Source organism: Petromyzon marinus, chromosome 55, assembly GCF_048934315.1.
Source record: "Petromyzon marinus isolate PM22_M1 ecotype Great Lakes invasive population chromosome 55, UKy_Petmar_22M1.pri1.0, whole genome shotgun sequence".
NCBI lineage: Eukaryota > Metazoa > Chordata > Hyperoartia > Petromyzontiformes > Petromyzontidae > Petromyzon > Petromyzon marinus.
Genome location: NC_133721.1, coordinates 10,593,976 through 10,617,770, shown reverse-complemented (window position 1 = coordinate 10,617,770; position 23,795 = coordinate 10,593,976). Strand labels below are relative to the sequence as shown.

General features: G+C 55.4%; 1 protein-coding gene and 1 long non-coding RNA gene across 2 annotated transcripts; both read right to left on the bottom strand.

The window, feature by feature from the left end:
- Window positions 1-1,979: 1,979 nt before the first annotated feature.
- Window positions 1,980-3,744, bottom strand: LOC142905573 (uncharacterized). The gene is made up of 3 exons (XR_012929633.1): window positions 3,577-3,744; window positions 3,140-3,209; window positions 1,980-2,096 (listed from the first exon to the last, which is right to left on the bottom strand). It is a non-coding gene; the product is annotated as an uncharacterized LOC142905573 (long non-coding RNA).
- Window positions 3,745-5,183: 1,439 nt separating this feature from the next.
- On the bottom strand, window positions 5,184-10,364 carry LOC142905604 (uncharacterized). Its single transcript, XM_076052234.1, has 4 exons — window positions 10,326-10,364; window positions 9,705-9,849; window positions 6,950-7,045; window positions 5,184-5,758 (listed from the first exon to the last, which is right to left on the bottom strand). Exons 1-4 carry the CDS (start codon window positions 10,362-10,364, stop codon window positions 5,184-5,186), a joined length of 855 nt encoding a protein of 284 aa, XP_075908349.1.
- Between the last annotated feature and the right edge of the window lie 13,431 nt (window positions 10,365-23,795).

The following is a 23,795-nucleotide window of genomic DNA, read 5'->3' as shown; positions in this document are numbered from 1 at the left end:
TGACACTGCTGAGACTGGGCTCTAAAGAAGGTTGTCTCTGGTGTAGGCCAATCAGTTTCGAAGCCACGTTTGTTTGCATGTTCACCACAAGCACCGTGTGATTAATGCAGCCTTGATCCCTTGTAACCATGTGGATGTAGCTGTGTGGTTGTAGCTGTGTAGCTGTAGCTGTGTAGCTGTAGCTGTGTGGTTGTAGCTGTGTAGCTGTACTGTGTAGCTGTAGCTGTGTAGCTGTAGCTGTGTGGTTGTAGCTGTGTAGCTGTAGCTGTGTGGATGTAGCTGTGTGGTTGTAGCTGTGTGGCTGTAGCTGTGTGGCTGTAGCTGTGTAGCTGTAGCTGTGTGGTTGTAGCTGTGTAGCTGTAGCTGTGTGGATGTAGCTGTGTGGTTGTAGCTGTGTGGTTGTAGCTGTGTATCTGTAGCTGTGTAGCTGTAGCTGTGTGGATGTAGCTGTGTAGCTGTAGCTGTGTGGCTGTAGCTGTGTAGCTGTAGCTGTGTGGCTGTAGCTGTGTGGCTGTAGCTGTGTGGTTGTAGCTGTGTAGCTGTAGCTGCGTGGCTGTAGCTGTGTGGTTGTAGCTGTGTAGCTGTGTGGTTGTAGCTGTATGGTTGTAGCTGTGTGGTTGTAGCTGTGTAGCTGTAGCTGTGTGGCTGTAGCTGTGTGGTTGTAGCTGTGTGGCTGTAGCTGTGTAGCTGTGTGGTTGTAGCTGTGTAGCTGTAGCTGTGTAGCTGTAGCTGTGTGGCTGTAGCTGTGTGGTTGTAGCTGTGTGGTTGTAGCTGTGTAGCTGTGTGGCTGTAGCTGTGTAGCTGTGTGGTTGTAGCTGTGTAGCTGTAGCTGTGTGGCTGTAGCTGTGTGGTTGTAGCTGTGTGGTTGTAGCTGTGTAGCTGTGTGGTTGTAGCTGTGTAGCTGTAGCTGTGTAGCTGTGTGGTTGTAGCTGTGTAGCTGTAGCTGTGTAGCTGTAGCTGTGTGGCAGTAGCTGTGTAGCTGTAGCTGTGTAGCTGTAGCTGTGTGGCTGTAGCTGTGTAGCTGCAGCTGTGTGGCTGTAGCTGTGTGGTTGTAGCTGTGTGGCTGTAGCTGTGTGGCTGTAGCTGAGTAGCTGTAGCTGTGTGGCTGTAGCTGTGTAGCTGCAGCTGTGTGGCTGTAGCTGTGTGGCTGTGTAGCTGTGTAGCTGTAGCTGTGTAGCTGTGTGGCTGTAGCTGTGTAGCTGTAGCTGTGTAGCTGTAGCTGTGTGGTTGTAGCTGTGTAGCTGTGTGTGTCTGCGTGCGGGCACCGGGTGGGAGAGACGGGCGAGCTGCCGGAGCGACGCGAAGGGCGAGGAGCGGGCGAGCTGCTCCAGGCCGACGCCAGTGGCCTCGGCGAACTCCGGCGACAGCGAGAAGGAGCCCTCGGCCTCCTGCAGGTCCAGCTGTGAGACGCACGCGCATTCACAAAGACAAAGATCCCCCTCCCCCCGTATAGCCTCAACAGAGCGTGGGGGCAAGTGCCGATGAAGCGCGGCACTGTGGCACACGACAGCGCGGGTGGTCAATCGCCGCGCCCGGGCGCCTGTGTCTGCCTCACTCACTCACCCGCAGCTCCCATCAGCACGGTTGGCTATGTACGGTGCGAAAGAATTTCCACATACGTGCAGCCACCCACTCACTCATTCACGCCACCCACTCACCCACCCACCCATTCAGCCACCCACTCACTCATTTCCTCATCCACTCACCCACTCACCCATTCAGTCACCCGCTCACTCATTCACGCCACCCACTCACCCACTCACCCATTCAGTCACCCGCTCACTCATTTCCTCATGCACTCATCCATTCGCTCATTCCGCCACTCACTCAGCCACTCATTCAGTCACCCATTCACTCCGTCACCCACTCACCCCCACTCACCCATGAATTCGCCAAGTCCTGTAACTCACCCACCCACCCACACGCGAGTGCACGACGGGAACGGCGGCGGTGGCGGCGGTGGGGCACTCACCAGGGCGGCGTAGGCCGGGGTGCCGAGGTCGTCCTCGGCCCGCGGCACCGGCGCCTTGCCGGCGCCCTTCCACAGGTTGGGGCACGACGCCTTCTGAAGCGCCTGGCTGCACCGGCGCGCCAGCCTGCGACGACGCAGCGCACCGCACACACACACACGCAAGGTAACGCTCGCGTGCATGCGTGCGTGCGTGTGTCCCGCTCACGGCCAACACCGGTGACGGTTATCTGAACAGGTCCCGGGCCTCCCCTAGGTCGACTCAGCCTCAAATGAGTACCTGGTGCGGCATGTAAACATCGCCACTGGGGAGACAAAGGCGGTCGGGCGTGGTGCTGGCCACCCACCCCCTCGTGTCCCGTGCCAGCCTTCATAGGTGCTCGCTAGCAGCACTTGCCCCTACAGTCTGTTAAGGCTATACGGGGGATCTTTGTCTTTTTGTGTGACGCTGTGTGCGTGTGACGCTGTATGTGTGCGTGCGTGACGCTGCGTGCGTGTGTGACGCTGCGTGTGTGACGCTGCACGCGTGTGTGACGCTGCGTGTGTGACGCTGCGTGTGTGACGCTGCGTGTGTGACGCTGCACGCGTGTGTGACGCTGCGTGTGTGACGCTGCGTGTGTGACGCTGCGTGTGTGACGCTGCGTGCGTGTGTGACGCTGTGTGTGTGTGACGCTGCGTGCGTGACGCTGCGTGTGTGACGCTGCGTGCGTGTGTGACGCTGCGTGTGTGACGCTGCGTGCGTGCGTGACGCTGCGTGCGTGTGTGACGCTGCGTGTGTGACGCTGCGTGTGTGACGCGTGTGTGACGCTGCGTGCGTGCGTGACGCTGCGTGCGTGTGTGACGCTGCGTGTGTGACGCTGCGTGTGTGACGCGTGTGTGACGCTGCGTGCGTGACGCTGCGTGCGTGACGCTGCGTGTGTGTGTGACGCTGCGTGCGTGTGTGACGCTGCGTGTGTGACGCTGCGTGTGTGACGCTGCGTGCGTGTGTGACGCTGCGTGTGTGACGCTGCGTGTGTGACGCGTGTGTGACGCTGCGTGCGTGACGCTGCGTGCGTGACGCTGCGTGTGTGTGTGACGCTGCGTGCGTGTGTGACGCTGCGTGTGTGACGCTGCGTGTGTGACGCTGCGTGCGTGTGTGACGCTGCGTGTGTGACGTGGTTTTGCTGCTACCTGGAGGCGAGGAGGCCGTCGAGGGAGCTCTGCGACGGAGTGGAGGGGAACACCGGCTGCTGCACTGCGTCTGTGATCGAGAGAGGTCAAGGAAGGGTCACAGAGGGGTCACGGAGGGGTCACTGCACTCTCGCTCTCTCCATTCCACGTAGGAGGATCGCCCGCCTGGCTTTTTGCTTTGCCTGGCTGGCTGCCTCGCTGTGCGTGATCTGGCGTGACCCCGGCTTGACCCCGGCGTGACCCCACGTGACCCCACGTGACCGAGCGTGACCGGGGGTGTCATGCCCCCATGTGACCCGACGTGACCGGGCGTGACCGGGCGTGACCCCGCGTGACCCCCACGTGACCGAGCGTGACCGGGGGTGTGATGCCCCCAAAGTGACCCGACGTGACCCCGGCTCGACCCCGGCGTGACCTCCGACGTGTGAGCTACTCACCGTCGTCGTGGCTCTCGGTGGCGGCCCTGACGTGGGCGGGGAAGCTGAGCGGGGCGCCGGAGCCGGCGTCGACGCTGGCGAGGCGAGCGTGGCGGCACGGCACGCCGCTCGCTCGGCTGGCACGCACCGCCAGCGCCAGCCAGCGCCGGCTACGAGCTGCCGGCGGGGAAGGGGGGAGGGGAGTTAACGGGCACAGGGAGACGGAGAGAGATGGGGGGGGGCGACGACCATGGGATGGGATGCATTGAGGGAGGGAGGGGGAGGGAGGGAGGGAAGGAAGGAGGGAAGGAGGGAGAGAGGGAGGGAGGGAGCTAGGGAGGGAGAGGGAGGGAGGAAGGGAGGGAGGGAGCTAGCGGGGAGGGAGCGAGGGAGGGAGGGAAGGAGGGAGAGAGGGAGGGAGCTAGCGGGGGAGGGAGCGAGGGAGGGAGGGAAGGAGGACGGAAAGAGGAGTTGGGGGAGGAAGGGATGGGGGAGGGGGCGAGGGAGCGAGGAAGGGAGGGAGGGAGCAGAACCAACGCTGCCGAGAGAATTCACTGGCAGAGGGTCCGTGTGGCCCATGGGGCTTGTGGCGGTGCGGCGAGGGTTGGTGGATCAGCGGCGAGGGAGCAGACGCCGTAACCGCCGTGCAGCCAGGAGAGTGCGGGCCAAGGTCGCCCGTCGCTTCTGCGCGGGATAGAGCGTTTCCCCCTCGCACGCACGCACGAGTGGGTGTTCTCCACGTCCTCCGGTGTATAAACATTGGCTGAACACATCTTAATATGGAGAGGACTGCAGAGATCGGGCAATTGTGGGTAACGCCGGTTCAGCGTATTGCAGCGTTCCAGCTTCCGCGGTGTTGTGAGATGCAATTTTCACGACGCTGCATTAAACTAAACAGCGTTATTATGTAACATGTAACCAGCCTGGTCAATACAAATTCAGGTGAGCGGTGGTGCAGTGGTTAGCGCAAGACGAAGATCCCCCGTGTAGCCTTTACCAGACTGTTGGGGCAAGTGCTGTTAGCGAGCCGCACCTATGAAGGCCGGCAAGGCGCATGAAGGGGTGGGTGGCCAGCACCACGCCCGGCCGCCTTTGTCTCCCCAGTGACGATGTTTTCCAAACACCGCACCAGGCACTCCTCATACGAGTAGGTATATACGTATTCGGTTGTGTTTTGTTCGCTGTGTGCTGAGTGGTTGTGGCTGTGTGGTTGGCTGCATGTTGTTGTTGAACTTCTTTAGCACCGTACGTAGCCAACCGTGTTAATTGGAGATGCGGGGGAAGGACAACAATCCACGCGACCACGAGGAGAGAGAGACGCGCAAAACTCCAAATATACAGCAGGCATCAGGGAAGGGGCCGAACCCGTGACCTCCCGCATACCAGGCGAGGTAGTTAACATCTCCTAGCCACGTGGAGAGAGACGCGCAAAACTTCCAAACATACAACAGCAGGCGTTCAGGGTCGGGATGGAACCCACGATCTCCTGCATACCAGGCGAGGTAGTTAACATCTCCTAGCCACCGTGATGATGATGAAAGAGAGAGACGCAAAACTTCCAAATATACAACAGCAGGCGTTCAGGGTCGGGATGGAACCCACGATGTCCTGCATACCAGGCGAGGTAGTTAACATCTCCTAGCCACCGTGATGATGATGAAGGAGAGAGACGCAAAACTTCCAAATATACAGCAGCAGGCGTTCAGGGTCGGGATGGTGGTGGCACGTGAGAGCGGGGCGGGGGGCAGGGGAGGAGGTGGAACTCGGCTTCGTGACCCACCGCTGTCGCACGCCTCCCGCTCGGCCTTCCTCTCCAGCTCGCGGGCGAGGGCCCTCGCCGCCACGAGGTGGATCTGGCCCCCGGATTCTGCGTCGGCGTCGACGGCGCCGGCGGGCGACCCCTCCTCCATGAGCGCCCGCACGTCGAACCGCACCCGCCACTCCACGGGCCGCCCGTCGAACACGGCCCGGACCACGGCGAGGCCGGACCCCGGATCTGGCTCCTCCGCGCTCCCCGCAAACCCCGGGGCCCGCGGGCGGGGCGAGCGCTCGGTGGGGAGTCCGTGGGGGCGCGGGTCCACGTCGTCGCGCGGCCGGTGGTCCGCGCCGGGTTTTGCGTCGCGGTGGTCACGGTGGTCCGTTCCGGACGTCTGGCGCTCCGGTCCGCATTTTTGTTGTTGTTTCGCCCCCCGCCGCTTCGGTTCTGAGGACGGCGAGAAGAGAATTCACGACGGAATTGGAGCAGAATCATCATCATCATCACCGTCGTCATCATGATTGTGATCATCACCATTGCCACCATCGTCACAATTGTCACCTTCATCTACGTCATCATCACAATTGTCACCATTCTCATCACCATCATCACCGTCATCATCACCATCGCCACCATTGTCACCATTACCATCACTGTCATCATCGTCATCATCACCATTTTGATCGTCACCATCGTCACCATCGTCACCATTATCATCACCATCATCATCATCGTGATCATCACCATCGTAATCATCACCATCGCCACCATCGTCACCGTCATCGATGGCCAGCACAATGGACTTGCAATCCGGATGCGATCTCCGGGTTCGATTCAATCTCCCGGCGCGGCAGCCGAAACAATTAATGAGTGAAACCTTTCATTTCAATCCCCCTCACCCACCCAAGCCCCCACCAGGGCCCCCCCCCCGACGTTGGCCACGCCCCTTCTTCTGTCGCCACCAAGCACAATCACACTGCGTCGGCAGCTGGCACGTGGTGGGGTAAAGCGTGGTGGGTACTCACACCGCTCCCAACACGCACGCGGTCCGCGTGGAAGTGGCCGGACACAGGGGCAGAGCCGGATTAAAAGCTAGGTCACGGGGCCTGTGGCATATGGTGTCATAAAGGGGCCCCTAAATTAAATGAAAACACGTAAATATTAAAACACGTACATTTTCTACTTGTAGTTGTATGTTTTTCATTTGCTATACAGCAAAAGCTAATACGACGAATCGCTAACGTTAAACACCCAGTCGTTCATAAATGTCGAAGGCGGTATAGTACTATAGTAATAGAGCAAGTGCAGAATCAATGAAAGGGGAATTGATAGCTTGAAAGCATTTAGCGCGGGGCCCGTAGCTGCTACATATGTATGTAGCAGCTACGGGCTACATATGTAGTTGCTAAATATGTAGCTGCTACATATGTAGCTGCTACATATGTAGCTGCTACAGATAAGCAAGCCACTCAAAATGAATAAACACAAATACACGACAACTTGCCCCAAGTCACACACCGTACATTAATGACGATCACATCACGAAGCTTGGGCAAGGCAGCAGAACATCAACAACGACAACAACGACAAGGACGATCCCTGGCCCACAGGGTGACAGCGCACTGTGTGGGTGGACACCTCCGAGCGGTGAGCCGGCGTGCTTCTTGTCCGGCGCTCCCGGCACGGTGGATCTCTCATGCTCGGGCCCCGTCGCCAGAAACGTCAGGCTCCCAGCTGCGGAGGGAATGCGCCGGCTAAAGGCACGAGGCGTCGCACACGGCTGAGCCGCACACCGCTGCATCGCACCGCTGAGTCGCACCGCTGAGTCGCACCACTGAGTCACACCGCTGAGTCGCACCGCTGAGTCGCACCGCTGAGTCGCACCGCTGAGTCACACCACTGAGTCACACCGCTGAGTCACACCGCTGAGTCATACCGCTGAGTCGCACAGCTGAGTCACACCGCTGAGTCGCACCACTGAGTCGCACCGCTGAGTCACACTGCTGAGCCACACCACTGAGTCACACCAATGAGTCACACCGCTGAGTCACACCGCTGAGTCACACCACTGCATCACACCGCTGAGTCGCACCACTGAGTCATACCGCTGCATCACACCGCTGAGCCGCACCGCTGCATCACACCACTGAGTCACACCGCTGCATCGCACCGCTGAGTCACACCACTGAGTCACACCACTGAGTCACACCACTGAGTCACACCGCTGAGTCGCACCGCTGCATCACATCGCTGCATCGCACCACTCAGTCATACCCCTGAGTCGCACCGCTGAGTCACACCGCTGAGTCACACTACTGCATCACACCGCTGAGTCACACTGCTGCATCACACCGCTGAGTTGCACCACTGAGTCACACTGCTGCATCACACCGCTGCATCACACCGCTGAGTCACACCACTGAGTCACATCGCTGCGTCACATCGCTGAGTCACACTGTTGCGTCACACTGATGAGTCACACCGCTGAGTCACACTGCTGCATCACACCGCTGAGTCACACTGCTGCATCACACCGCTGAGTTGCACCATTGAGTCACACTGCTGCATCACACCGCTGCATCACACCGCTGATTCACACTGCTGCATCGCACCGCTGAATCGCACCGCTGCATCACACCACTAAATTACACCACTGAGTCGCACCGCTGAGTCACACCGCTGCATCACACTGCTGAGTCACACCGCTGAGTCGCACAGCTGAGTCACACCGCTGGGTCACACCGCTGCATCACACCGCTGAGTCACACCGCTGAGTCACACCGCTGATTCGCACAGCTGCATCACACCGCTGAGTCACACTGTTGCGTCGCACTGATGAGTCACATCGCTAAGTCACACCGCTGAGTCACACCGCTGCATCGTATCGTGCCGCTGCATCACACTGCCGAGTCACACCGTAGCGTCACAAACACGAGTCATACCGCTAAGTCACGCTGGTGAGTCACACCGCTGCATCACACCGCTCAGTCACACAGCTGAGTAGCACCGCTGGGTCACACCGCACCCGAACAAGAGTTCACAACTCAGTGGGGTTGACCCGGTAAAAGGTAAAATAGTTCAGTTTGAATTTAAGCTAAAAACCTATAAACTTAGTTAGCTTGATTTAACCAGGTAAAAGCACACTGAGCTATGTAACTGTTTTTCAGAAGCGACCTGCCCATCACAAATGATATCTCAACCAAGTGGCTCGTGAGCACGTGGTAATTTAATAGCAGCAGCCAAACACTCTGAACGCGTGATGTCGATTCGAAATTTGGAAGGAAAAAAAAACCGCAGGACCCGGAGAACAATCCACGCGACCACGGGGAGAGACACGCAAACTCCAAATATACAGCAGCAGCAGGCGTCAGGGTCCTGATCGAACCCACGACCTCCTGTGTACCAGGCGAGATAGTTAACATTTCGCCACCGGGAGAGAGACACGCAAACTCCAAATATACAGCAGCAGGCGTCAGGGTCCTGATCGAACCCACGACCTCCTGTGTACCAGGCGAGATAGTTAACATTTCGCCACCGGGAGAGAGACACGCAAACTCCAAATAAACAGCAGCATCGTCAGGGTCGTGATGGAAACCCGCGACCTCCCGTGTACCGGGCGAGGTAGTTAACATTTCGCCACCGGGAGAGAGACACGCAAACTCCAAATAAACAGCAGCATCGTCAGGGTCGTGATGGAAACCCGCGACCTCCCGTGTACCGGGCGAGGTAGTTAACATTTCGCCACCGGGAGAGAGACACGCAAACTCCAAATAAACAGCAGCATCGTCAGGGTCGTGATGGAAACCCGCGACCTCCCGTGTACCGGGCGAGGTAGTTAACATTTCGCCACCGGGAGAGAGACACGCAAACTCCAAATAAACAGCAGCATCGTCAGGGTCGTGATGGAAACCCGCGACCTCCCGTGTACCGGGCGAGGTAGTTAACATTTCGCCACCGGGAGAGAGACACGCAAACTCCAAATAAACAGCAGCATCGTCAGGGTCGTGATGGACACCCGCGACCTCCCGTGTACCGGGCGAGGTAGTTAACATTTCGCCACCGGGAGAGAGACACGCAAACTCCAAATAAACAGCAGCATCGTCAGGGTCGTGATGGACACCCGCGACCTCCTGTGTACCAGGCGAGATAGTTCACATTTCGCCACCGGGAGAGAGACACGCAAACTCCAAATAAACAGCAGCATCGTCAGGGTCGTGATGGACACCCGCGACCTCCTGTGTACCAGGCGAGATAGTTCACATTTCGCCACCGGGAGAGAGACACGCAAACTCCAAATAAACAGCAGCATCGTCAGGGTCGTGATGGACACCCGCGACCTCCCGTGTACCGGGCGAGGTAGCTCACATCACAAATGCGGGCGCTGCGCCGTCACCTGGCAGATCGCGAGCGGCGGGCGGCCGGGCGTGAGGATGGGAGGCATTGAGACGCGGGAGGCGGCCGTCCGGCGTGGAGACGCTGCGGGCGAACGCCGTCGAGGGACGCGGCTCGCTCGGCCCTCCCGGGAGACGCTCCGCCGACTGGGAGACAGGGAGAGGGACAGGGAGACAGGGAGAGAGGGACAGGGAGACAGGGAGAGAGGGACAGGGAGACAGGGAGAGGGACAGGGAGACAGGGAGAGGAACAGGGAGACAGGGAGAGAGGGACAGGGAGACAGGGAGAGAGGGACAGGGAGACAGAGAGAGAGGTAGAGAGGGATAGACACAGGGAGACGGAGGGAGAGATCGTAAAAAAAAGAGAGAGACGGAGGGAGAGAGACAGAGGGAGAGAGACAGAGGGAGAGAGACAGGAAGAGAGACAGGGAGAGAGACAGGGAGACAGAAAGACGGAGGGAGAGAGACAGGGAGAGAACGGAGAGAGACAGGGAGAGAAACAGAGAAACAGAGAGACGGAGGTAGAGAGAGGGAGGGATAGAGACAGGGGGACAGGGAGACAGGGAGAGAATCAGAGAGACGGAGGGAGAGAGACGTGGCGGCCTTCACAGGTGGCCGCTCACAAACAGCACTTGCCTGTGATGGGCCCACAGTGGTGACATCACAGTGGTGACATCGTAGTGGTGACATCACAGTGGTGACATCACGGTGGTGACATCACAGTGGTGACATCACAGTGGTCACATCACAGTGGTGACATCACAGTGGATACATCACAGTGGTGACATCACAGTGGTGACATCACGGTGGTTACATCACGGTGGTGACATCACAGTGGTGACATCACAGTGGTGACATCACAGTGGATACATAACAGTGGTGACATCACAGTGGTGACATCACAGTGGTGACATCAAAGTGGTGACATCACGGTGGTCACATCGCAGTGGTCACATCACAGTGGTGACATCACAGTGGTCACATCACAGTGGTGACATCACAGTGGTCACATTACAGTGGTGACATCACAGTGGTGACATCACAGTGGTGACATCACGGTGGTCACATCACGGTGGTGACATCACGGTGGTGACATCACGGTGGTGACATCACAGTGGTCACATCAGAGTGGTCACATCACGGTGGTGACATCACGGTGGTGATATCACAGTGGTGACATCACAGTGGTGACATCACGGTGGTGACATCACGGTGGTGACATCACAGTGGTGACATCACAGTGGTGACGTCACAGTGGTGAAATAACGTGGTGACATCACAGTGGTGACATCACAGTGGTGACATCACAGTGGTGACATCACGGTGGTGACATCACGGTGGTGACATCACAGTGGTGACATCACAGTCGTGACATCACAGTGGTCACATCACAGTGGTGACATCACAGTGGTAAAATCACAGTTGTGACATCACAGTGGTGACATCACGGTGGTGATATCACGGTGGTGACATCACGGTGGTGACATCACAGTTGTGACATCACAGTGGTGACATCACGGTGGTGACATCGCAGTGGTGACATCACAGTGGCGACATCACAGTGGCGACATCACAGTGGTGACATCCCCCTCTGTTTCAGGCCGACACACCAGGGGCTTTCTTCACGATTCTGGCTAATCGCCTGTGTCGGGGTGGTTGGTGGTGGTGGTGGTGATGGTGGTGGTGGTAATGATAATAGTTGTGATCGTGGAGATGGTGGTTATGGTGCTGGTAATGAAAAATGGTGGTGATGGTGATGATAATGGTGGTGATGATGGTGGTGGTGATAATGGTGGTGCTGATGATAATGGTGGTGATGATAATGGTGGTGATGGTGGTGATGGTGGTGTTGATGATAATGGTGGTGATGATGGTGGTGTTGATGATAATGGTGGTGATGGTGGTGATGGTGCTGGTGATGAAAATGGTGGTGGTGATGATAATGGTGGTGATGGTGATGATAATGGTGGTGATGATGGTGGTGGTGATGATAATGGTGGTGATGGTGATGATGGTGGTGTTGATGATAATGGTGGTGATGGTGGTGATGGTGATGAAAAATGGTGGTGATGGTGATGATAATGGTGGTGATGGTGATGATAATGGTGGTGATGATAATGGTGGTGATGGTGCTGGTGTTGGTGATGAAAATGGTGGTGGTGATGATGATAATGGTGGTGATGGTGGTGGTGGTGATGATGGTGGTGGTGATGGCGTTGGCGGTCATCTCCAAAACAACAACAACAACAACACCACCACCACCAACTCTATTACGAGCACTTGCCCCAACAGTCGTGTTGAGGCTACACGGGTGGGGGATCTTCTTTGTCTTTTACCGTTGCCCGGGAGCAGCGTCCCGCGCGCTCCGCGCTGGCTGCCGCCTCGCTGACACCTCGCTTCAGATCCCTCGGCCCGCCCGCGCGAGCACCTACACCACACGCACACACACACAGAGTGAGAGCCTTTGCATTTTAAACCACCTTTATTGCTGCCAGCAGCAAAAAAGCACCGGAGCCCAATTCGATACAAAGTCACGTCGACTACAGCATCACGTGCGCACGTCACAAACACCACGGGACGCCAGAAGAAATCACCGATATCTCTCGTGTCGCCTAGGGACAATGACATCGGACACCTGAAGAAATCACCGATATCTCTCGTGTCGCCTAGGGACAATGACATCGGACACCTGAAGAAATCACCGATCTCTCGTGTCGCCTAGGGACAATGAGAGCGGACACCTGAAGAAATCACCGATCTCTCGTGTCTTCTAGGGACAATGACAGCAGACACCTGAAGAAATCACCGATCTCTCGTGTCGCCTAGGGACAATGAGAGCGGACACCCGAAGAAATCACCGATCTCTCGTGTCTTCTAGGGACAATGACAGCAGACACCTGAAGAAATCACCGATATCTCGTGCCGTCTAGGGACAATGACATCGGACACCTGAAGAAATCACCGATCTCTCGTGTCGCCTAGGGACAATGACATCGGACACCTGAAGAAATCACCGATATCTCGTGTCGCCTAGGGACAATGACATCGGACACCTGAAGAAATCACCGATATCTCGTGCCGCCTAGGGACAATAACATCGGACACCCGAATAAATCACCGATCTCTCGTGTCGCCTAGGGACAATGAGAGCGGACACCCGAAGAAATCACCGATCTCTCGTGTCGCCTAGGGACAATGACATCGGACACCCGAAGAAATCACCGATCTGCCCATACAGTATATGGACGATAGTGGGCATGGAGTTGCCCGCTGGGGAAGTGTCTCTGCCCGTAATGTGTCAGATTGTATCGATTCGGCGCTCTGTGGCTCATCGACAGATCAAGAGCCGGACCTTTTCCCACGTCGGATCCCGGAGTGGAGGCTGGGTGGTCCGAGCTTGATCCCTGGCGCTGCGGATTCTTCCTCACTCCGGTTCCGGACGACGTGAAGTCCGTGTCTTGCTCCTGTGTACACAGTCACACAGTGATCTCCTGCAGGCATCTACCGTGCGCGTTAATATATTTGGGAACGCCAGCTGTTGGAGGAGCGGGCTGTGAGGCGGTTAGGACATTGCAACTCAGTACCGCATTCTTGCATCCATCTGTGCGGAACTTTGAGCGCTACCACTGCCGTGGATGGGATCAGCCAAACTTCCTATCGCCACCACCCCCCGCGGGTTGTACCCCCCTCCTCCCCCACTACTGCGTCACCCCCCCCCCCCACCACCTCACCCCCCCACCCTTACCACATCACCCCCCACTGCGTCACCCCCCCCACCGCATCACCTCCCCCCCCACTACCTCACTCCCCCCACCCCTATCGCATCACCCCCCCCCACCCTTACCACATCACCCCCCCCCCGCGTCACCCCCCCTCCACCCCCACAGCGACCCTCTCTACCCCCCCAACCCTACCCCACCCGCCCCACCTGCTGCTCCTGCTCCTCCTGCTGCCGCTCCTGACGCTCCTGCTGCTCCTGCTGCTGCTGCTGCTTGGCGAAGGCGGCGGCGTCGCAGAGGAAGGCGCAGGCCGTGAGGGAGTCGCCCGGCAGGAGGCTCGAGGCGGCCGGCGCCGCGGGCAGCGCCAGCAGCCCCGGCGGCAGTCGCCACTCCACGGTGATGGCCGCGAGCGACGGCTCCAGGGCTCGCTTCAGGCCCCGCAGGAGCTGCCCCGAGGCCACCAGAGACCAAGGTCACACAAACCGCGCCGGCCCCGTGCTAGCCTCGACGGACTGTTGGGGCGAGTGCTGTTACGAGCGAGACGTGGTGCACCAGGTTTGGTGATGGGGGGGGGGGTCCACTCGGGCTGAACGATTAATCGATTTCAGATCGAAATGGAAATTTGAAACAATGCGATTAGGAAATCGCAAAGTGCTTCGATTTTTTTTTGCGATTTGAAAAGTCCTATTACTTTCTTATTGGAATTGTTTTTTTTTAATTATTATAACTTTATTTATCTGACGTAACAATTGCTCCATGTTTGATTGTTATATTTCAATTAAAACATTTGAATACATATATGTTGAAAGCAATTAACATCTTTATATGTAGAGCAGTTCATATTTTGATGGTATCACGTGGTAACAATTGCTCCATGTTTGATTGTTATATTTCAATTAAACATTTGAATACATATATGTTGAAAGCAATTAACATCTTTATATGTAGAGCAGTTCATATTTTGATGGTATCACGTGGTAATGCTCCATCACATGTCTTAATCTATTACACAGTCAATATTGAAATGAAGCTTGACTTAAACAAATGTAATCGCAAATCAAATCGCAATCGAATTATCCGTTATAAAAAATCGCCCGAGTGGCCAGCACCGTGCACGCCCGGCCACCCAGGTACTCATTTGAGGCTGAGCCGACCTAGGAGAGGCCCTCCGACCGGTTCGCATAATCGCCACCGGTTGTTGGTGGTGGCCGTGAGCGGGCATCGAACTCGGTCGGGTCGTAGTCGGCTTCGTCACGCGGCGAAGCTAACATCGGACTTGGCCCACGGGGAAAGCGAGGTGCGTTGGTCAGTGTGCGCGTGTTTGTGTGTGTGTGTGTGCACCGGGGAGACAAAGGTGGTCGGGCGTGGTGCTGGTCACCCACCCCCTGGCGTGCCGTGCCGGCCTTCACAGGCGCTGCTCCTGGCTAACGGCACTTGCCCCTAACAGTTCTGTTCAGGCTATACGGGGGATCTTTGTCTTGTCTTTTTGGATCCGTGTGGGATGCTGGGCCTCCACTAGGTTGACTCAGCCTCAAATGAGTACCTGGTGTTGGGGTGGGTAAACATCGCCACTAGGGAGACAAAGGCGGCCGGGCGTGGTGCTGGGCCACCTACCCCCTCGTGTGCCGTGCCGGCCTGTGTAGGCGCACCACGCTAACGGCTCGGTGGGTCTTACCGGGTAAAAAATATATATATATAATAATGGGAAATAAAATAACTATAATAATATAAATAATAATGAAAATAATAGTAAAAATAAAATAATGATAATAATAAACAAAAAAGATCGAATACATTTTCAAATAAATAACATTAAATAGTTGAATAGGTTTAAAAATAAAAAAAAAATGAGTTCAGATGGCGATGACGTCTCACAGGCGGGACGGCTCTCACCAAAAACAAATCATCATCACGACGACGCCGTTTCGACTCCACGTGTACCTAGCCTGGCACCGGCCCCCCACCCCCCCCCCCCCCCATTCAAAGCCGCCCGTCGTCACCTTCGGTTGGAAGCGCTCGCCGGGCTGGATGACCTCTGCGTGACCCCGCGAGAGGGCGGCCAGCGCCGACAGGAAGCGTGGTGGGGCCGCTCCGCACGCCGCGGCGAACGTGAAGCACCTGGAGCCGAAACGTCGCCGACAGCCGAGTCGAAGGTGTCCCCCCCCCCCCCCCCCCCCCCCCACCAAGCCTCCGCACACCGCCGGGGGCGGGGAGCCCGGCACGGCGCCCGCGATTGGGGAGGGCAGGGGGGAGACGTGGGGGGGAAGAGGTGGGGGGGGAGAGGTGGGGGGGAAGAGGTGGGGGGGAAGAGGTGGGGGGAGAGGTGGGGGGCGGGAAGATGTGGGGGGGAAGAGGTGGGGGGAAAGAGGTGGGGGGAAGTGGTGGGGGGGGGGAAGAGGAGGGCTGAGAGGTGGGGGGGAAGAGGTGGGGGGGAAGAGGTGGGGGGGAAGAGGTGGGGTGGAAGAGGAGGGGGAAGAGGTGGGGGGGGGGAAGAGGAGGGGGGAGAGGTGGGGGGCGGGAAGATGTGGGGGGAAGAGGTGGGGGGAAAGAGGTGGGGGGGAAGAGGTGGGGGGGGAAGAGGAGGGGGGAGAGGTGGGGGGGAAGAGGTGGGGGGGAAGAGGTGGGGGGGAAGAGGTGGGGTGGAAGAGGAGGGGGAAGAGGTGGGGGGGGGAAGAGGAGGGGGGAGAGGTGGGGGGCGGGAAGATGTGGGGGGAAAGAGGTGGGGGGAAAGAGGTGGGGGGGAAGAGGTGTGGGGGAAGAGGAGGGGGGGAGAGGTGGGGGGCGGGAAGATGTGGGGGGGAAGAGATGGGGGGGAAGAGGTGGGGGGGAAGAGGTGGGGGGGAGAGGAGGGGGAGAGGTGGGGGGCGGGAAAATGTGGGGGGGAAGAGGTGGGGGGAAAGAGGTGGGGGGGAAGAGGTGGGGGGGAAGAGGAGGGGGGGAGAGGTGGGGGGGGGAAGAGGTGGGGGGGAAGAGGTGGGGGGGAAGAGGAGGGGGGGAGAGGTGGGGGGGAAGAGGTGGGGGGGAAGAGGTGGGGGGAAAGAGGAGGGGGGAGAGGTGGGGAGCGGGAAGAGGAGGGGGGGAAGAGGAGGGGGGGACGAGGAGGTGTGGGGGGTTTCACAACAACATCGGTGCTGCGGTGATCCACCAACCCCCCGTTGCAGCTGCTGCTGCTGCTGCCTCCACAGTGCTGGAGGATTGCAGGCAGCCACGTGCAGCAGCGTGGCCACCACAACCTCCACCACGACCAACATCACCACCATCGCCACCAGCATCACCACTTCTACCACCAACAATACCAATACAGCCGCCATTCGCCGCTAAGTGACGTCACCACGGCACCCGTGCCAGGCCAGGTGCACTTTGAGGCCACGTGAAGTGTCGAAGGCTCGCTGACAGGAGGAGGTCTCGGGACAGACCCTGCGGGTGCCATGGGTTGGCTGACTACCACCACCACTATCACCACCACTACCACCATCAAAACGAAGACCCCCCCCCCCCGTATAGCCTTAGAACTGTCGGGGGCAAGTGCTGTTGGCGAGTCCAAGCATCTCCACTAAGGCCGGCACGGCACAAGAGGGGGGTGGGTGCCCAGCACCACGCCCGGCCGGCCGCCTTTGTCTTCCCGTTTTCACACCGCACCGGCGAACTCATTTGAGGCCGAGTTGGCCGAGAGGGGGGCGGCTGGAGAAGCCGTCCGCGGTGCTCGCTGCGCGCAGGTCCCTCACCGTGTGCCTCTGCCGTACACCCGGGCCATGCTCAGCACTTGGCCCGCGTCGGCGCCTCCTCCAGGTCCGCTCAGCAGGAAGAGCTGCCGGGGGCAGAGCAGCACGGTGCTCCGGGCCGTCGCGGGGCCGGAACGCGACCCCCCCGCCGAGTCTCGCACCGTCGCGGAGCGCCCTCGGGTCGCCGCGTCTGGTGAATTCCCCCTTCCAGTCGCCGCGTCTGAATAATTCCCCCTTCCAGTCGCTCCGTCCGGTGCCCCATCTGAAGAATTCCCCCTTCCAGTCACCCCGTCTGAAGAATTCCCCCTTCCAGTCACCCCGTCTGAAGAATTCCCCCTTCCAGTCGCCTCGTCTGAAGAATTCCCCCTTCCAGTCGCCCCGTCTGAAGAATTCCCCCTTCGAGTCGCCCCGTCTAGCGGCCCGGCCGGCGACTCTCCCCCCTGCGTCGCTCCGCCTGGTGCCCCCAACGACGACGCTCCTGGTGCTCCTCGACTGAGCGGACCTCTTGGCCGTGCCGCCCCCGCCGGCGCCGCTGCCCCCCCCCACTTTGTGCCCACCCCCAGCGCCCAGGCCAGGGGCCCCACGGGGTCCGACTGGGAGGGCGTCTCCCCGCGGAGGCGTCGAACGAAGGCGCAGGCCTCCTGCAGGGTCTCCTGACTCACACACAAACGGTCGCAGGCTGACACGCGGCCTCGACGCTGCCTCGACGCTGACACGTTGACACGTGGCCTCGATGCTGACACGTTGACACGTGGCCTGGACACGTTGACACGTGGCCTCAACACTGACACACGGCCTCGATGCTGACACGTTGACACGTGGCCTCGATGCTGACACATTGACACGTGGCCTGGACACTGACACGTGGCCTCGATGCTGACACATTGACACGTGGCCTGGACACTGACACGTGGCCTGGACACTGACACGCTGCCTCGACACTGACACACGGCCTCCATGCTGACACGTTGACACGTGACCTGGACACTCACACACGGCCTGGACACTGACACAAGTCCACGCCGTAGTTCATCTCCCCTTGGAGTTGACCCCCCCACCCCACCCCCCTCCTAGCCGGCCGCCCACTCGCACACGGAGCGTGGCTCCCTCCACTCACGTTGCTGTAGGGCCGGCTGCGTGCGAACAGCAGCTGGAATGTGGAGCTGTAGCTGACGACGTTGAAGTAGCAGCGCAACGGCAGGCTCTTGAGCAGCACGATCATTGCCTCCTGGTGCGAGGAGGGGGGGGGGGGATGGAGAGAGGGATGTGAGGGAGGGATGGAGGTAGGCAGGGAGGGAGGGATGGCAGACACCGATGAAACTCCCGCGTTTTCCTGCGAGGATGAACCAGCACACGTGGGTGAGTTTGCATCCCCACCCTCAGCTCCGCCTACTTTTAGATAACCACGTCACACTCGTGTTGCTCCACCCACTTCGCAGGTGTAGCTGCACTAGTCACGTAGCTCTGCCCACTGCCCAATTAGCTCCGCCCACCACACTGGTAGCTCCACCCATTGTTAATGTAACTCCGCCCAGTGCTCTTGTAGCCCTTCCCACGACTCAGTTAGCCCCCGCCCACTACTCAGGTAGCCCCCGTCCACGACGCAGGTTAGCTCCGCCCTCTGCCCGCCATCACGAATCGAAGACGACGATGCCGTAACATCTGGCGTCGGATTGTCGTCGCGAAAGCTTCTAGACCCTTCCAGAGACGTAGTGGGGGGGGGGGGGGGGGGGCAGCGTCCACTCCATAGCCGTCAACCCACACAGTTTACCCCGTATTCGTGTACAGGGAAATTTAGTTGTCAGGACCATATGGCGTACAGGCGTTTCTATGCAGGCACATTTATTTTTGTTGGCTATTTCTGTTTCTCCTTGGTAACGGGACTTTGTAGGATGAACGTCGAGATTTATAAGGGCACGGGGTGACCAATAAGGTCTGAATTGGTCTGTAATAAGGTAGGACACTGATAAGGGGTTGACAGGTTTGTGAATTGGTCTGTAATAAGGTAGGGCACTGATAAGGGGTTGACAGGTTTGTGAATTGGTCTGTAAGAAGGTACTGATAAGGGGTTGACAGGTACGTGAATTGGTCTGTAAGATGGTACTGATAAGGGGTTGACAGGTACGTGAATTGGTCTGTAAGAAGGTACTGATAAGGGGTTGACAGGTACGTGAATTGGTGTGGAAGAAGGTACTGATAAGGGGTTTACAGGTACGTGAATTGGTCTGTATAAGGCACTGATAAGGGGTTTACAGGTATGTGAATTGGTCTGTAAGAAGGTACTGATAAGGGGTTGACAGGTACGTGAATTGGTCTGTAAGAAGGTACTGATAAGGGGTTTACAGGTACGTTAATTGGTCTGTATAAGGCACTGATAAGGGGTTTACAGGTATGTGAATTGGTCTGTAAGAAGGTACTGATAAGGGGTTGGCAGGTACGTGAATTGATCTGTAATAAGGCACTGATAAAGGGTTTACAAGGTTTGTGAAATGGTCTGTAAGAAAGCACTGATAAGGGGTTTACAGGTACGTGAATTGGTCTGTAAGAACGTACTGATAAGGGGTTGGCAGATACGTGAATTGGTCTGTATAAGGCACTGCTAAGGGGTTGACAGGTACGTGAATTGGTCTGTAAGAAGATACTGATAAGGGGTTTACAGGTACGTGAATTGTTCTGTAAGAAGATACTGATAAGGGGTTTACAGGTACGTGAATTCGTCTGTATAAGGCACTGATAAGGGGTTGGCAGCTACGACGGCTTGTACACCAGATCTTATTTATTTACGATGTACTTACTCAAAAAATCCGCAGACTACCTACTGGATCTCCTCTCTGTTTCAAAGAGCAAATTTGACCTCAGGTCATCGCTTATTTACCAGCTTCACATTCCCTATTGCCGTACAAAAACTGGAGGAAGGGCCTTTGCTATTGATGCCCCCAGGGTCTGGAATGCTATTGCCAATAAACTGCAACTTGAATCACTACCTATGCGATCTTCACTCAAAACTGCTCTAGAGGAGTTGTACACCCCTAGCTGCCACTGCTATTCATTGGCCTAAAATAAAATAAAATGTCTCGCTCCGGATGACCACTGCAAAGTATGATCTGTATTTAGATTTAGTGTGCTGATCTTAAAGGTGCATTGAAAAAATTGATACTCCGACTGATGCTCCTGTTGTGGGGTGACTCATGCAGCCAGCTATGGCTCTAGGGTTTGGTGTTACATGTTGTTTATGTCGTTTTTTGTGAAAATTCGGTCACAGTCCCTATGATCACTGTTACATTGCTTTTATGACTTTATTTTGGTGATTTCGAAAACGTTTGTTGGTTTGGCCATGTTTGTTTGTTGTAGTAGTACGGAGTTATACTGATGGCCTTAATCTAAGTTGTCTTGTGGTTGTTGTTGTTTGACTTGCATCCCACTGGGATTTTTGCACGCAGCGTTGGTGTACGGTGCTTTTTCAGGAATATTTTGCTGTTTTTTCCTGGATTTTCTGTTTGCACAGTCACAGTCGCTTTAAGATGTTTTCTTGTTCATGTTTTTTTTGTTTTTTGTTTGTTGCGGTTGCACCCGATTCAAGAGCCGAATGGCTCACAGGGTTTTACCAAATAAATGAAAACTGAAAACTGAAACTGTACGTGAATTGGTCTGTAAGAAGGCACTGATAAGGGGTTGGCAGGTACGTAAATTGGTCTGTAAGAACGTAATGATAAGGGGTTGGCAGGTACGTGAATTGGTCTGTAAGAAGGCACTGATAAGGGGTTGGCAGGCACGTGAATTGGTCTGTAAGAAGGTACTGATAAGGGGTTGGCAGGTATGTGAATTGGTCTGTAAGAAGGTACTGATAAGGGGTTTACAGGTACGTGCATTGGTCTGTAAGAAGGCACTGATAAGGGGTTTACAGGTACGTGAATTGGTCTGTAATAAAGCACTGATAAGGGGTTGACAGGTTTGTGAATTGGTCTGTAAGAAGGCACTGATAAGGGGTTGACAGGTACGTGAATTGGTCTGTAAGAAGGCACTGCTAAGGGGTTTACAGGTACGTGAATTGGTCTGTAGGAAGGCACTGATAAGGGGTTGGCAGGTACGTGAATTGGTCTGTAAGAAGGCACTGCTAAGGGGTTTACAGGTTTGTGAATTGGTCTGTAATAAAGCACTGATAAGGGGTTGACAGGTACGTGAATTGGTCTGCAAGAAGGCACTTATAAGGGGTTTACAGGTACGTGATTTGGTCTGTAATAAAGCACTGATTAAGGGGTTGGCAGGTACGTAAATTGGTCTGTAAGAAGGTACTGATAAGGGGTTTACAGGTACGTGAATTGGTCTGTAAGAAGGCACTGCTAAGGGGTTGACATGTACGTGATTTGGTCTGTAATAAAGCAATGATTAAGGGGTTGGCAGGTACGTGAATTGGTCTGTAAGAAGGCACTGATAAGGGGTTTACAGGTACGTGATTTGGTCTGTAATAAAGCACTGATTAAGGGGTTGGCAGGTACGTGAATTGGTCTGTAAGAAGGTACTGATAAGGGGTTGACAGATACGTGAATTGGTCTGTAAGAAGGTACTGATAAGGGGTTGACAGATACATGAATTGGTCTGTAAGAAGGCACTGCTAAGGGGTTGACAGGTACGTGATTTGGTCTGTAATAAAGCACTGATTAAGGGGTTAGCAGGTACGTGAATTGGTCTGTAAGAAGGCACTGATAAGGGGTTTACAGGTACGTGATTTGGTCTGTAATAAAGCACTGATTAAGGGGTTGGCAGGTACGTGAATTGGTCTGTAAGAAGGTACTGATAAGGGGTTTACAGGTACGTGAATTGGTCTGTAAGAAGGCACTGCTAAGGGGTTGACAGGTACGTGATTTGGTCTGTAATAAAGCACTGATTAAGGGGTTGGCAGGTACGTGAATTGTTCTGTAAGAAGGTACTGATAAGGGGTTGACAGGTACGTGAATTGGTCTGTAATAAAGCACTGATAAGGGGTTTACAGGTACGTGAATTGGTCTGTAAGAAGGCACTGCTAAGGGGTTTACAGGTTTGTGAATTGGTCTGTAATAAAGCACTGATAAGGGGTTGACAGGTACGTGAATTGGTCTGCAAGAAGGCACTTATAAGGGGTTTACAGGTACGTGATTTGGTCTGTAATAAAGCACTGATTAAGGGGTTGGCAGGTACGTAAATTGGTCTGTAAGAAGGTACTGATAAGGGGTTTACAGGTACGTGAATTGGTCTGTAAGAAGGCACTGCTAAGGGGTTGACATGTACGTGATTTGGTCTGTAATAAAGCAATGATTAAGGGGTTGGCAGGTACGTGAATTGGTCTGTAAGAAGGCACTGATAAGGGGTTTACAGGTACGTGATTTGGTCTGTAATAAAGCACTGATTAAGGGGTTGGCAGGTACGTGAATTGGTCTGTAAGAAGGTACTGATAAGGGGTTGACAGATACGTGAATTGGTCTGTAAGAAGGTACTGATAAGGGGTTGACAGATACATGAATTGGTCTGTAAGAAGGCACTGCTAAGGGGTTGACAGGTACGTGATTTGGTCTGTAATAAAGCACTGATTAAGGGGTTAGCAGGTACGTGAATTGGTCTGTAAGAAGGCACTGATAAGGGGTTTACAGGTACGTGATTTGGTCTGTAATAAAGCACTGATTAAGGGGTTGGCAGGTACGTGAATTGGTCTGTAAGAAGGTACTGATAAGGGGTTTACAGGTACGTGAATTGGTCTGTAAGAAGGCACTGCTAAGGGGTTGACAGGTACGTGATTTGGTCTGTAATAAAGCACTGATTAAGGGGTTGGCAGGTACGTGAATTGTTCTGTAAGAAGGTACTGATAAGGGGTTGACAGGTACGTGAATTGGTCTGTAATAAAGCACTGATAAGGGGTTTACAGGTACGTGAATTGGTCTGTAATAAAGCACTGCTAAGGGGTTTACAGGTTTGTGAATTGGTCTGTAATAAAGCACTGATAAGGGGTTTACAGGTACGTGAATTGGTCTGTAATAAAGCACTGCTAAGGGGTTTACAGGTACGTGAATTGGTCTGTAATAAAGCACTGATTAAGGGGTTGGCAGGTACGTGAATTGGTCTGTAAGAAGGTACTGATAAGGGGTTGACAGGTACGTGAATTGGTCTGTAAGAAGGCACTGCTAAGGGGTTGACAGGTACGTGAATTGGTCTGTAATAAAGCACTGATAAGGGGTTGACAGGTACGTGAATTGGTCTGTAATAAAGCACTGCTAAGGGGTTTACAGGTTTGTGAATTGGTCTGTATAAAGCACTGCTAAGGGGTTGACAGGTACGTGAATTGGTCTGTAATAAAGCACTGCTAAGGGGTTTACAGGTACGTGAATTGGTCTGTAATAAAGCACTGATTAAGGGGTTGGCAGGTACGTGAATTGGTCTGTAAGAAGGTACTGATAAGGGGTTGACAGGTACGTGAATTGGTCTGTAAGAAGGCACTGCTAAGGGGTTGACAGGTACGTGAATTGGTCTGTAATAAAGCACTGATAAGGGGTTGACAGGTACGTGAATTGGTCTGTAATAAAGCACTGCTAAGGGGTTTACAGGTTTGTGAATTGGTCTGTATAAAGCACTGCTAAGGGGTTGACAGGTACGTGAATTGGTCTGTAATAAAGCACTGCTAAGG